The 16,776-nt window shown below is 32.1% G+C and overlaps 1 protein-coding gene and 1 non-coding gene across 2 annotated transcripts in view; one reads left to right on the top strand and one right to left on the bottom strand.

The window, feature by feature from the left end:
• LOC119834436 overlaps positions 1-16,776 on the top strand; it is an 84,233-nt gene that overhangs the window by 4,153 nt on the left and 63,304 nt on the right. Inside the window, exon 2 of the mRNA XM_038358795.1 lies at positions 1,588-1,805. Within this exon, the coding sequence (XP_038214723.1) occupies positions 1,736-1,805 (70 nt within the window). The 5' untranslated portion in view covers positions 1,588-1,735. The remainder of the gene's footprint in view (positions 1-1,587; positions 1,806-16,776) is intronic.
• Positions 11,981-12,052, bottom strand: Trnad-guc. Its single transcript has one exon. It is a non-coding gene; the product is annotated as a tRNA-Asp (tRNA).

Here is a 16,776-nt window from a genome sequence, read left to right on the forward strand (position 1 = left end):
AATAACATTCACATCTATTTTTTGACTCAATCAATAACTTATTTACAAGTTATCATCCGATCTATCAAAAGTTTGTAAACAAGATTAAGTAGAAGTTACCAGAAATTTTGTCTAGGTCATGCACGTCACGACGAAAGACAAGAAAAAGTCGTCAAATGACATAGTGCGTGTGTGGCACGTCACGCATCTTCGGCAACGCCTAGTTGCCTAGTCACGCAATATGTTGGTCCAATTTAACAAATGACCATGTTAGAAACCCATGTGGATTACATTCGTATTTTTCTAACTTTTCCTAGACTTCAACGAATTTATTTAATCTTGAAACGCGAAATTGATCCAATCAGAGGTTGGAAAATCGTGCTTACAATAATTGTTGCATGTAACGTTTGTAAGTTATTAAAATATAGGTACACACACGTGCTGTCATACGTAATTTTTTGATATGCTAAGAAATGCGTTAAATATATTTCAACATGAATTTTATTAATTACACTCAAATCATAATTTATGAATAAGACAGTTTTTAATTTTCATTGTTATTATTTATTTACTTTTTACACAAAATAAGATTCGGTATAAATGTAACGAAAATAATATTATATTTTAAATACACATATGCAAGTTAGCTTCTTGCTTGATGAAGTATTGATATTTGGCCCGTGATTTCATTAAACTACAGATTTTATTTCGGACAATACTCAATCAAACCGCCGCTGCAAATTCAGCGAATTCAAATTTAATAATAACTCTTGTCATGTTTCGGTGTTCACTGTTGTGTCACTAAAAATATTTGATTATGCAATCAATTCACTATCAATTAATTTTCATTTTATGTATTTTTAGAACACTCATAGCATAAATTAATAGTTATTTCATCCATATCTCTACGAACAAATATATTAATACGACTGGAAATTTATTTATTACTATTGAATTTTATTTCACTTTGTAACCCAAGGGTCAGGAGCAGCTTTTGTTGAAGATGTTAATGGAATTATTATGAAACTGTCTGGGCTATTTAAAAGCGTTTTGAGCCCTTGTTCTATAATTCTGTGAAAGACTGAAACGTTTGAATGAAACAAAAGAATTAATTTTATTTTAAAGAGAGGGATATTGTATGACGTAAATAATCTCTAGAAAATTCTAGTTTAACGGCAAAGCTTCTTCCATATTAAGCACCTTGAGAGTAAATGCGAGCTCTCTGAGGGCTCTCAAACGCTTTTGTATCTGTATTTTGAAATGCTTACTGTATACATTGGAAATTATTATTTATTATTTCATCCGAAAATTTCCATGAAACATCTTATAAAAAATTTCTCCAATAAACCTAATTACAATGCTTACTTACGTTAGATGTAGCGTTAGTTTTTGCTTCTCAATACTTCATTAGTAAATATGAATAAACACTAGGATATTTTTAATTTCACATCATATTTAACTATGTTTGAAGTGATAATATGACGTATTATATATTGCGTAAGCTTAATAAAAATATTCAAAAAACGTATTTCTATCTTAACGATAAAATCAAGGCCAAAACATATTTAATGTTAAAATATACATAAAAACACAAATTTCTTTGTATAGCAAATTAGAATTCAATACAGATCGTTTGTACTCGTTGTATACACAAAAAGTGATGTATAAATAATTTTGAGTCCTAACAAATGAACTTACAAAACGAGCATGACTGCTACAGTCGTTAGTTGATAAAGGTGTTAAGAAATAGAGCAAGATGGCACGATACAATGGCAGAGTATTGTCCATTGTGTTCAGCACACTGCTCCTTGGGCGAGCTATTGCAGGTACGTGTTTTTATATACATATTTCTTATAAATTCTGATGAACATTTGCGAAGACACTAATTCTATCTTATACACAATTTATATATATTTTTTGTTTAACTTTTTTTAAAGAATTAGAGATGTACATTTTAAGCTATCTAAATGCTAATCGTGATATCATAAGAACATATAATGCCATTATTCGATCAACGGAACAAGATAAGATTGAACTGTATTTCACTATAAATTTTATGACAGTGCCGTAAATAAAAATAAAAATAGTAGACGATTGATATTAAAAACAATGGTTAATAATACTTCGTCGTCGTTTCTTGTGGTGTTTATCACAAATAATAGAATGAAATGTTGTAGAAATTAACACTAGCCAGTACTAAACATTCTGCTTCGATGACATAATGATAAGGGAAAAATAACATAATAGCGAAGGAGCGATATTTATAGCACGATATGGAACATATTTCAACACGGCTGATGCTCGCAGAGCAGATTTAGTAGAACCTCTTGGAATGAATCATTAACAAGCCGTAGGAAACAGGAAGCGGCGGGTCACGCAGACATAAAATCACCCTGAAATATATTCTGAATTTTTTCCTAATTTATCATCCACGTTACAGTTTAGCACCAATTTACCTTTTACGTGATTACTCGCCGGAGTTCGCAAATTGTCACAACTAATGGTTGAGTTATATTTTATTTGGTTTTTGTATTACATTGCGACGAAATAAAATAAGCCTTGTCTGAGGTCCTATTAAAATTACAAGCGTATGTGTGAAGCAACAAAAAATTTTTCTCTTCAAATTTATTTACGTGAAAATCAGCTTTTGTTTCGTTAATGCTACCACGTAATTAGGTATGCAGAATCTATTATTTTTCTGTCCCTGAAATATACTACTAAAGCTAAGTAGAAGTTATATCATGAAACATTTAACGTCCGTAAATAGATGAGGGCCAAATCGTTTTCAAGTACCTGTTGGTTGGAACGTACAATGCTCTCTATTTCCCTGATAGCAGGTAAATCATTAAAGTTTGTTTGGGTCCGACTATCGCGCAAACTACGACCTCGATTAGTTCACGAGCCCTCATTTACACAGCATTATGTTCAGATTGCAAACTTCATTCTCCCTCAAACCCAAGCTTACCTTGAAACAGTCGTGTTTCATTAAACATAAATCCAACTTTCTTCAACCATGCTAAACGTGCGTGTCACTGTAAACGTTTATTGTAGACAATTAACGATGGTTTATTTTCTAATATTCTGTTATAAAGTTATTGTTTATTATTATTGACCTACTTTATAAATGATCATTATAAATTGCACTAGTTATTGCACGTTTTCGCATGGACTTATACAGTTTTTCATTTACTTGGAAATGAAAAACAAATTTATAATCGGATTAACATACAAATAAAACATTTAATAATGAATGTGTTCCGTAAATGTGATTGTGAATATGTATATGCAGTTGAAATTGTATAAGGGTTTCATTGTTAAAGAAAAAATAAGGATTATACATTTTTTTCCATACATACGAGAATAAGAGATTTTTTTTTTACCAGTTATGGAAGTTGCTGTTGAATGTTCAATAAATGTTTTTTTAATCAAACGATTCTACTATTACTATTATGTAAGGAAACTGAATGTTATGAATTATTTTCTTCTCATAGGGTCTTCAAGCGATTGGTGTAACGTTTGTGTTTGATGGGAAATTGTTTGTTTGGTGTGTGGGTGTGCTATTTGGTCCCATTTTTTAATTGTTGTATTTTTTGTAAAAAAGAACTAGACCTAATTTAAATAAGACTACAAGAGACGCGTCAGCTTTCAAATAAAAAAGGAAGGACAAAATCAGATCACACATAAGAAAGTTCTGAGGTAACAGCAAAGAAAAAATGCTTACGAATTGATAACTTCCTTCTTTTTGCAGTCAGTTTAAAATAAATCTATCAGATTACTTAAGGAAAACCTGTATCATCGTTGATGTATCGTATAATGTATTCCAATTTGTGAAGCCCATTCACTTAACTATTAGCCTTCGTCGATTGCGGTTCTTTTGAATGCGTCCATCGGGAACTGGGTCGGTATCGACAAACATTTATTTACGTGTTAAGTATTTGACCTCGTATCTCGAACACTAAATAATTTTGCGAGCCAACCTTATCTCTTACATAATATCTTTTGCATAACTATAACGAAAGGGATGGGGATAATATTGAAATATTCATCCCTATAGAAACACAGTTAAAAAATCTGGCAAATATTATACAATTTAGAACTATTAAGTGGTTGCATTTGTTTTTCAGAAACACGTATGCCCTCATATTTTTCTAATAAAAAAACATTTCAATGATATATTTTGAAACAGATCAACTTCGAAAACTGGAAAGCGAAACAGCCAAAAGAATTAATGAAACGACCGTACGGTCAACTAACGTTCATCTCTAACTGCTGCCAATACATTTCAACTTGTTGTTACTATTCAGATCCCAATTTTAAACGGCATCCTGAGCTTTTTCCACTACAACACACTATAGTTACGGCCGAATTTTTTAAGAGTAGCAGCAGAATATTTAGCGGCACAATGCTTGAACAAGTTTTATGTATTTATTCTTTACATATTGATATTCATCAAAAAAATTATTAAATATTAAATATTCGTTGTTTATTTTAAAACACCAAATTACGAGTATTTATTATCTAAGGCTCATCATCATAAATAATGGCATTTCTAGGAATGCTACATATAATTTTTTACTTTGTATAGTTCAATAAATTTACGGTGATATTTCTCTTAGTAAATTTACGAAATCGGTCTTCACATGATTCACTTTTACAATAAATAATTAAATTTAACCACAATCACATTGGATAATAAACAGCAATTAAAATCGTTCAGGAGTAGCACTTGATTAAACCAATTGTTGCATTAGGTCTCTCCAATGCCTCTGCATAATTGTTTAGATATTTAATGATTTTACCACTGTGATTGTTATTAAACACAAATTGAATTAAGTGGCTGTTTATCACACAAAGATAGATAAACGGAAGATCTCTTACCCACGACCTCTTCCCGGGGGCCGTGGGTATCTATGTAAGACTTCCCAACTGTAAAAAAAAAGAAAAAAAAAGTCTAAGAATTGTTGGTTATCTATTTTTCATATCCATACATTAAAAAAGATGGTCTAGCAGAACTGCATTTGCTGGTTCAACTATTAATTTTATAAAATATGTCATTCATTGAAGAAACAAATAAATATGTGTTAAATTGTACATTCACGGTTATCTTCTCATTTTCTTGGCTGATAAAAATAAAAACGAAACGTCTCCTACATTCCATTCATAAAATGATGGAAACATTCCTTAAATATGTGATTATTAGAACAACAACAGAAACCGCTCATTCATTATGATGCCTTTTATACAAAATTAATGTTGAGAAAAATGACTCAGCCAGCTTTATTTAGAACGGAATGCCTAAGCCCTGTTTGCATTAATTATCAGTTTAATTTCATTGCACGGCCGTGGTAATGATGCTAAATCATGATTATATCGCACTAATCTCACGAAAACGTCAGAGTGTATTCATATTTTATACAAAATTTTGCAATTTTAAATAGGGTCTGATGAATATTCAAACGCTAGTCATGTTTAAAAGAGCTTCAACTTATCAAAACAAGAAAAATTGGAGCAAAAAACTGTTTGAATACTAAAATTGTTTTCAGCACTCTTTTCAGATACGCTATTTGGGCGAACAGAGTGTCGGAACGGGATCGCCAAACATATTTTTTATAGCCTGCTTCGACAGCCAGCAACACAAGTCTCGTTACTTTATTTGAGAACACTTGAGTGTTGCGGTATCTTGATATTGTAAGACGCTACGTCTATAGATCAACTTTTTTGATTCTTTTAAAATAAAAACAATTTCCATCAATACATAGTTATTGTGTTTTTTGCTGTTTCTATAGTTTTCAATTTACATTATCCAAACGCTTTATACTTTTATACTTACTACTTAATATCCGAGGATCTACCTTATCATTCAAATCTCTTAAACTTAAACTGAGAATGAGCTGAAGGCGAACCTCCTCACCACCGTGGCACCATTCGTGGCACCAATGGCGACACGAAAGTTACCATTGGTGCCACGAACACTATATTGATAAGTCACCCGTATAAATATTAAAAGTACAGACCATGAAAAATGTTCTATGAAGTTAATCGTTGATAATTAATAACAATGAACATAGTATTTTCTTGTGTTTGGTTTCACGCGAGTATTATACATTTAGAAATTAAAAACTTTTCAACGGATTTTAATTTTCTCCCCGTGACCACGCTCGCTGTAAAGTGTTCGAAACGTCGGGTTAATAATATAATGAATAAATCGCGTTTAAAATCCGTTGAAAAGTTTTTAATTTCTAAACAATGAACATGTTTCATTTCGTGATTCCAAAGAAAAGTGCAAGTCAGGCATAGCAACATACCCGTAGGTAGATGTATCTACAAGTCGAACGCGGTAAAGGTGGAGTTCAACCACACCCCTAAAAAGTTTCCTTTAGATTAAACTTAATCGTTTGTGTCAGTTAATTCATTATTACCTATAAAACCTTGGATGCTAGCTACCTATTCTTCCACGAACGGGGCATTAAGTTGAATTTGTTGGTTAATTCATTATGAAAAATCACCTTTCACTAATTACACGAAGAACGATGATTCATGTTTTTAACAGTGCTTTTTTTCTTTGATGGTTTCAAGCTGTGTGTAAAAATTTGAATTTTACGTTTTGGAACGTTTTTGAAAAATTTACTTCTTCCTTACTGTATATTTCTTAAATGACTTATTGAGAATATCTTTTTGTAGCGCTCCATTTTCCTATTATCTTAATTTATATATTTTACTTATTTTACTGCAATTATTAGTATCATATATATCAGTTCTCACCTACTTTTTAGTCCGTGCGATTTCCGAATTTCAAATGTTCCTTCAAAAGAACCAGAATAATTCCTTTAAACTTACAGGCTTCACTCAAACGGAAAGTCTGTCCAATTTCTCGAAAGTATTGGACAGGAATTGTGTTCAGTAACACTTCGGCCGAGCAGCTGTAAGTAGTACAAGTATACAAAAGTATTCTCTCTACTGCGAATAACAGAACACTGTTGTTTCGTCGGAAAATTTCACTTTGAATTGAATTACTTTCAAGCCGTCCGGTCAAGTTTTTATATGTTGTGTACATAGTTATTCGACGACGCATCGCAATTATATTAATAATTTTCTTACATAAAATTCTGTAATTCAATTTAATAAAAATATACTGTAACTAAGGTCGTTTCGTTAATAAGCAAACGGCGAACAAATAAAACGTATAATATTACGTTTAACTTTAATTAATATTCATTTTTTTGTTTGTTGCTAGAGTTTTAAGAAGCTAATCTTAAATGTTGTTTACCGAAATAATCCTAACACTTACCTAGAACTAATCTATTTTAAGCTCAAGCGCCATGCTGAGAGTAACATTAATGAAAAGTCTAAAAATGCATCGAATAACCTCTAAGAATAGTTAAATAAAATATTTCCCACAAAAAAAAATTCAACACCTTGACACACACACGATTTAATCCGCTGTTAACAAGTCACATGTGCATGTTTTAATTATATTTCAGAAATGTAGAATTCATAATGAAGTCTACGCTTGATATTATTGCGCTCATTAATGAACATATTAGTTTCCAAAGCAAATAAATTTTATTTAAAGATTTCTACTTCGACAGAGCTAAGCTATGGATTGATTAATATGTGTGTTGCTCCTTGTTATACATATTTCATAGGTACTTACACACTAATTTTTGATGTGATGAAAATTTAAGCTGTGAACTGTGATATTTCTAATTAAGGGATCTTTGACGATTCTAGAATATTTTTCCATTTATCATTGATGCATACTACTCCAACATTACTATTATACTCAAGCGTAGAAGCTTTGATAAGAGTACCTAAAACCTCTTGCTATAAAATGAAGCATAGATCGAGAGCCTCTAACTATAAAATGAAACATATCAGCAAAGTTCAAATTTTAGGCACATAACAGTAGTACACCTTAAAATATAACCGTACAGATCGAGTAAGGTCGGCAGGCCCACAAATTAGCGACAAGAATCAATGTTGCCACGATTTCGTATTCCGCAAGCGTAGCGGAGGGAATGGTATCAGAAAATCAAATTATTCGTTGCTATACTCCAGTGAAAATAAACTGTATGGTTTCCAACCGCTTCGATTCTTTAAATATAGATATCACAGTGTTATTGACACAAATATGGTTCTCATATATCAATTTGTTTAGATATGTAAGTAATATTATATTACATTCTATTGGAATAATATTTTCATAAAAACTTATGTACATATATTGTATACTTACCATATTATATCAGATTTTATCATATTTTTATACTAAATCAAATTAGCGTTAGCTCTTAAAAGGCTACATTGAAACAGTAATTTATTGCTTTTTAAATATAAATTATATGCGCCGTGGTTTTAGAATAATTAATATAAATTCTACCCGATAAAACTTTGTGAACTGACCATATATAACTATATGGATACGATATTTTTTCTAAGTTAAAAAGTCTATTCTAGCGTTTGACGAAAATGTTGCTATGATACTTAAGTATGTTAACCGCCGCGTTGCTTCTTTGACGTAAGAGCTTCATCCAATCAAGTAGTTTAAATCTGCTGAACGGAGGCCTTGATTTCCTGAGCCAATGTTAGTGCCAATTCTGAAATTAATTCCGAATTTTCTCTGTATATTTTTCATTTACTTTAAAAAATAAAAGTAGATACGTTCCGTACCTTTATAGGTATTTTGCATTGCTGTCATAATATCTAACATGTGGAAAAGTCTGCCCTATGTCTTTAGTACCTTCTCTGTGTGTAGAAAACACTGTATGTATAAAAAGACAACGCAAACTGTTATCCGTCGCAACTGAAACAAACATTCTGCTTGTAAACAACAATAACCGATGTCATGGAAAGCATAAATATTTTATGTTCTGAACATCTCAAACCCAACAAGTGCACACACTCGCAAAGTTACTGGCCAAACGTGATTTCCTTTTTTTGACCAAAATTCTATGCGCCGTGTAACAAGAGTAAGGTCCAAAATAATATTAAGCTATTCTATTGTATAGCATTCTGTTATCATTGGTTAAGGTAATTATATGTTAACGCAATTAATTGGCATATTTTGTATCTTAATTAAATTTTTCACAGTACACAATAAACGTTGAAACACATAAAATTTGCTCAAGTTCTAACCATTTTGTGCAATCACATTTTTATTTCATGCAATTGTATACGGTAAATCTTCGAGCGAATAAAGCAACACATTCCTTGATGGTATTTGTGTCGCAATCAAGATAAGAAATACTTCCACATGATATTAGTAGGTGTCTGCGCTCGCGTGACCGCCTGTCGATCGGAAAAGCTTATCGCGAGACCGCCCGCCCAGCGTTACAACTTACATGTTTACAACACGTACAAGTCAACTTTATAGCTCGAGCTAAATGTCTTTCTCCATTTTGTTTCTTCGACTTAACTGTATGAGGAGAGCAAACGGTATTACGGTTTTATAGCCGATTTTATACTATTTATCTACTTCGATTTGTTAGCGCTTTTTACGATTTTATCCAAGCAATTTCTCTTCAATATTATTTCTTCTTCCGTTTTTATTTTTAATTAAAACGTGTGTTGGTTTTCTTTGTAAAAATAAGAAAATTAGAATACGCGATTTCCATAAAGCCTAAGAAATTACAATTTGAATTTAAGGCATAAAATTTGAAAGCCGCAAGGGAACGTCGGTGGATGCAGCGAAGGTAGGCAATCCTATTAATCGCTTCCCCTCAGTGAGAAAGCGAAGTTCCTTCTCCCTAGAGCACTAAATGTGTGGTACACATTTTAATATTTAACCACATACCAGTGCGCAACGAGGAAATGAGGACGCATTTTGAATCGCACATAAATTGTGTGACGTGTCTAGGGAGAGACAGGTGCGTAAAGGTAGGTTAGGTCGAGTTTCCCGTTCTCGCGAACTCGACCTAAGAGATATTTTTAAAGTTGAAAAAGAAAGAAATTGTGAAGTGATATTGAAGATACTTATGTGAAAGCTTTGGCAATTATATTTGAAATAGGTCAGCGAATGACAATAGCTTCGGTTATTTTCAATGATTAAAGATTTTCACTTTGTTAACGTTGCTATTTAGTTTAATTAAATCATACAGTTGCGTTAATAACTAATCAAAATAGTCACATATTTTTTTAAGTATATTTTGGTATTTATTTCGATCCGCTTATATGTATCCTAACACTGCAATTGTGAAGCATGAAAACTTTTTTAGGTTACCGCGCACTGTGTCTGCAGATGAAATCATTGATATAAGTGAAAATAGGACAGATGTATTTCAGGAAAATTGCTTGGTGGATATAACCTAAAAAAGAAATGTTCTTGCAACATGGAAATTCTGACAATTTCATATTGCAGCCTTAGGGAATTTATTCTATCTCGTTGACAATGTTCATCTTTCCAGATACTTGAGGTGCCGACTGCCGACGCAAGTAGTGAATAGTGAATAACAATGAAATCTTCACTAGGGGGAGAGGAATTGAATTATGTTCCTTCATTTAATATCCGTTTATACATGGGACATAAAAATGTTTTGCTGCCACTTCTTTTTCTGTGATTTTCTTTTTTAACACGCTTTTATTAACTTACCTGAATGTAACCGTCTCATTTAAACTCGTTTCGATCACTTGAAACGGACATATTTAGTTCATACTTTGTACGCTTACCGAGGATCGGTAACAAAACAATAATTTTATTATAATGCATTTGACGCTAGGCTTAAATAATTTCCTTACGCATACTCTAAATAAGTACAAGTGAGAAAATTTAGCTGATTCTATCATTAAAATTTATTTATAAAAAGCTGCTCTATTTTAGGAAGTTTTAATAAAAGTTGTTGAAGTTTGGTGTCATTTTAACGAAATTGTTGACTAATTATGTTTAAAACGATTTGGTTTCTACATATGCATGTTGATTATGTATTTTCACATTCCAATGATCAGCATGTTAAGTGTCTTTGAATTTTGGATGAGTCAGAGTCCCAAGTCACCAAATAACGGCTAGATTTCGTATGAACTCCGAAGATATGAACTCATTCATGCAGTGAGGCCTGAGGCTGAGGCTGAGGTATATTCCTGATGTATGAGACATATACAGATTTCTGCATAGTGGTCGTTCCGATTTATGGGGATTTATGTTACTTAAATTACACGTATATAGACAAATAGGTAATAAGGACGTAAATAATAAAAACATAAATTATGATGATTTATATGACTGTGTAATTTTAAATTTGTAAATACACATATATACTTATCAATTAGGTGAACTTCTGTGTAAACACTTGCGAATTTTTTAATTTACTCTCATCGCACTGTTATTCGATTTTACATGAACATATAAGTAAGACGTAAAGCATACTTGTTTGTTTTCGCTAGGTTTTTTTTAATTCAGTAATTTCGCGAAAGAAAATTCGAAATCCATTCGAATTCGACATCCACTTACGATAATTTTCAACTTGCTTAGATTATAAAAGTCGATTGTAATTTGTTAACAATAAAACTAGTTAGACAGCATCATAGAGCAAAGGCTAAATAGGCAACACTTAATATGCGATCTTGCAACAAAGTTTGTTTTAGCTTTAAAGTTTATTTTAGTATTATATAAAATGTCTTGTTACTGATAAATGTCAGGCAAGTAGGTCAGGCGAGGTGTAAACAGGAACGTAGAAGTTAAACTAGATTATTAGTTCAATAGCTTGTAAAATCTTGGTCTGTTAGACTTAGTTCAGCTATAGGGGAGCACGGCGGTGATGTATTATGTAAGGAATAAATAAATGTTTTTGCTGTTAGCATATTTATAAATGAAAAGTATCGTTTTTTATCATTTGAAAAAAAAAAAGACTATCCTAAACTAAAATAGTTTAAATACAAGCATAATGTATTCAATGATTATTATAAAGTTAACTACACAATTTATTTATTTTTAATTATTGTCTAATAGTAGTCATAACCATACATACACAAAAAGTAGTAGCGCCCGCAAAATTAAAAATAAAAAGAACTCTCCGGCGGGGAATCGAACCCCGGTCTCCCGCGTGACAGGCGGGGATACTTACCACTATACTACCGAAGATGTGGGAACCAACAGCGAATTTTTATTTCATATTCAATTCATTTAAATATCATAAGAATAATATAATATATTTGATTTACAATAATATTAAGGGCTATTTTTCAATCATAAGTTAAATAATAGTTAATAATATATGTTTATTCTTCCACTATCATATTGTTTAATGCAACTAGAAAAGAAACTAGAAAAGCTTAGTTTAACCCAATGATAAAAATCTCGGTACATGAATTATTTAGTCCTTAATCAGTCAGTGAAACAAGACATGCATTCTTCTTACGCATGGGATTTCACTTGCACCATAGATTATAGACCATAAAAAGAAACATTTGATTCCTTCAAAATTACGTAGAGATACTAAGGATAAATGCTGACCTACAGCAACACATATAATATAACACATATAATAGTTTTTGGTGTATTATCGGCCTATTAACTCACTCTATTGTAAGGCCCATCGGGGTCTCAGTTTTCGTTTTATTGTCCGCAAATAGTAAACCATACCAAAGCATCACCACACCTGGTAGGACGCTCGGAGAAAATAGGAGGGTTTTCGGTGTAGTAGTCGGTAGTACGGTGGTAGTTCGCCAATGCGGCATTAGATATGTGTACTAAATTAATTAATGCCGTAGGTCACCATGCTAAACCATATTCAAATCCGGATTAATTCTAGGTGTTCTGTAATTAAATGTATTTCATCTATAACGTATAAAGAATTAAAGATTGTTTAAGATAATGCAAGTTTTACCGCCGCTGTAATAAGTCATTTTCGCAGCTGTGTAATATTTCCCGAGAGATGTTGAGTATTTCGTGGTACTGTACTTTATTATTCAGTATATTTTCATTAAAATCTTTGCTAATAGGAAAAATGTTAATTTTTACGTGTGGATTAGCATTACCTCAAGTCCTTAAGGAAATCATAACATTTTAAGCTGTATGAAATCTCAGAACACTAGATAAAGCTATTATAATTTTACTCAACTGATCGAAAAGTTTTTAAATTTTAGTTAGTGCTTGTCCAAGCTCAAAATCTAGTCTAGTCTATGAAACGGTTTTACGCCATAATATGCCATTAATACTGTCTATCGAAAAATATCACCTGTAGCGTGAGATAGAATGAAATTTACTAAATTAATTTTAAAAACCGTGGCTTTGCCTACTGAAATTAATGGTTTCTCTATTAGGCGACAATAGTAATGTGAAGAAATATAATTGTTATATAATGTTTGTTGCTAAACAAATTTATTTATTAAAAAAAAACTTTCTTCACTAACTGAACTACTTAATATTCTTTTAGTAGTTACTTACATTAAATTCAACCACTTAATTGCGTAGATGTCCATACATACTGGATAAAAAAATTTCATAAAAAATGTAAAAAAAAATGTGAAGTTCCATGTCCCCTAGTGGGGTATGGGACAGATGAGAATCTGTTTCACTGATCGAATTTCTTTACGGACAAGTAGGTGATTAGACTTCTATGTCTTTCCCGAAACAGACATTTTTTCCTTTTTGTGCGTCCCCTCCGTGAAATGCACCCAGGACCCCTTGGCTCTACGCTCACGCGTTAACCACTGTACCAAGGAGGCGAAAATTAGGAAAGATAAATAGACAATAATAGCCATTGATAGGTTATAAGAAATATGAACACTTCTTAATTGGTACATACAGCATACAAATATGGTACTTACAACCTATTGGTTAGAAATAGATTCTTCGCATTTACTAAGCGTTTTGTATTTCAGGTACGAAACATTATTTAAAGTATTCTATCATTGTGGGATCAGTTAAAATAAGTAATAAAACTAGAAGTTTTCAACTTCCCTCGACCCGGAATAAATCTTTTTCGTTGAAATCTCCAAAGGGAAGCCTCTGGCTACTGTATCGGTTAGATCTAATGAAACTTTCCAAAACCTCCCCTGTGACGTGGATAGGGTCGCAAATAAAAATCGAATTCGGAAAATCGTGTAGTTTCATACAATTTTATTGGGGGCACAGAGAAGAACAGTTAATAGTTAGTGGGTATTTAAAACATTAAAAAACACCCGCCTTTTCGTTAGATTTTTTTTTTATAAGCGTACCTATTAATTAGGTATAAGATTAATATTTAAATAGGTACATAACCTACTTCTATATTTAAAATTCAATAAGAAAAAATACATATAGACAATTTCTTAGACTATCGAAAGGGCCTTAGCATTCTTTTCTTAATAAGCACAAGAAACATATTTGTTTGGGCACAGATACAAGAAAAATCAAATATGTGTTGTTTTGCTGTTCATAAACCAAAAAATATCCAAAGCTAGATAAATGTCTTTATAACATGTGACTATGGCCTTATCCTTTTGTTCTGCAAAAAAACATCGAAATGAATTCGGCTTAACAAATAAATTTTCAATCGTAATTCCAGCATACTGAAACCGTGAGAATGCTACAACGGTGCGTCTTTATCCTGCATACATTCAAGCAGAATTTACGCTATTTTTGTGCAAGTCCGAGATAAAAACGGGGAGAGAGTTTTAAAGAGTAACGGGAGTGCTTTATTTGATATTCACATGGCACGCGCGCCTAATTGTTATGTTACGGTAAGCCGGTAAGCTGAAAGTCACTGGATTCCGGGAAAATATTACAAGTCAGTGAGTGTCGGTCTATTTTTGGTCGGTGTGGGAGAACATGATTAATTTAGTGTATGTTTTTATAATACTTAAGCCGTATCCGTATGAGGTGAAGGTCTTGAAGATTCATTCTTTTGGAATAAAATTAAACACAAGTTCAGTGCGTAGACTATTATTGCGTTATTTTGAAAGGTGGTAAACCAACTTCAAAACCGAGTGATGGAAAACGACCTTACTAATGCTAGTTCAAATATTATACTTTAAATTCAGCACAACGTTATGGGTAATTGTTATTCATATATATGCAAATATTTGTATTCAGTGAATGATTTTATGTTAGACTAAACTAATCCTTCTAGAAGATTATGAGGCGTGTCTATATACATATATTTAAATGTGAAACAATATACTTAATACATATAATGTCCAAAATACAAAAGTGCGTTTGCTTGTCGTTTTTCACGCCTCAATCCGTTCATAATATAATTTTGTATTTAGAAGTAGTTAGGAGGCTACAAAGTGATTGAGTTTTTTCTGCGCTGAAACATCTCATAGGAACCGAGGAATTTACTTTCACTACGCGGGCGAAGCCGCCGGCGAAAAGCTAATATTTAAATAAAGCAGAAAGGGTAAAGCGAGAAGGGGAAAGGGCAGAAAACTCTACGATATGATTCGTATTCTTATCCGATTTTGGGTAGCATGATCGACGATGTAAATGGGTCGCGATAAAAATCAATGTTAATTATGAATGAATTACGATGTCGTAAAGTCAAAATCGTATCTTTGAACAGTCGAATGGGAACTACGCAAACGTAGCTATAGTGATGAATGGAGAAAGAAATAATATTTATATATTATACGTTTAGAAAATTACGCTCTACTATACATTTTTTAAAGGTATCGTTAGTATGGCAGTTTTGAATTTCACATTTATAATTTAATGATATTAAACAAAAATGTTACTAACTAGTTGCTAAATGCGGCTCGCGTGGTACCCAGCTATATGTAGACTATACGTTAATCCAGATTATAATCTATCTCTGTACCCAACTTCATACAGATCCCAACACAGGTTTTTATGCAAAAGACAAACAAACTTCTATTCATTCTTAAAAACCTTCGCTTTATAATAATAACACTAATTTATTTTATATTGTTATTCATAATATGCAATCAATTTAAACCGTTTCCTATGTCTTAGCTGAGGTGTTAATTTCTTTGTATTGAACCTATTACTTATTACCTATTACCCTAGTTCTCAATTGCACCCAAAACCTTGCACGTTTTTCTTAAAACTTTTCGGGAACTCTGGAATTCTTCTAAAAGGAGCCGTATGCATTCATAACCACTTTCATCATTTTCCCAAAAACAACTTGGATAGGTATGTCTCTGTTTTCTTAACATTATATAAATAATATTGTTCCAGCGTGTAATGCATCCTTTAATAATTTTATCACTAATGAGTACCGAGTAGTAGCGTTTTAGCTGAATATCGACAAACTAACGGTGTTCGGTCACTGATTTATTCATAGACGAATAACTAATGAACTTTTTAATAATAATCAATGTTTTCGATATTTTTAAAACAATAATATGCAGATATATAAAGTGGGCGAGTTTAATGAAAACACAATATTTAATATGTAACACATTTCAGTTTTTAGCTAAAAAAAACAATTATAGATATACTTTGAATAATTTAATATATTACCTACGTAACATTATTGTAAATGAAATTTTAAAAACTCGCTTGGGCACAAAAATTTCATTATCGAGTTGCCATAGCCATAACGCTTTCCTTAGTTAAATAGTGAGGTATCTAAACAAAGCACAACCCCGTTTTGAGCTGGCAGAGATTTGACTTCAGCCTCGTGTTGTTTGCACAGTCCGCGCAATCAGTGCTCGGTCATTCGCCACTCGGCATACATATAAAATAGGCCCGACGTCAACTTATATTGACACAAGCCTACTTCGCGGCCAAACTTTCCTTAATTCTTCCAATGCTTACGATTGTGAAAATGTTGGCATTACATAAGTTGTCAAAAACAAGGAGTTTGATGGCTAGAAGTTTCATACACAATGAAGTTTATAAACAGTTTACTGCGCCACTTT

The sequence above is a fragment of the Zerene cesonia genome, chromosome 19, assembly GCF_012273895.1.
Source record: "Zerene cesonia ecotype Mississippi chromosome 19, Zerene_cesonia_1.1, whole genome shotgun sequence".
In the NCBI taxonomy this organism is placed as follows: domain Eukaryota; kingdom Metazoa; phylum Arthropoda; class Insecta; order Lepidoptera; family Pieridae; genus Zerene; species Zerene cesonia.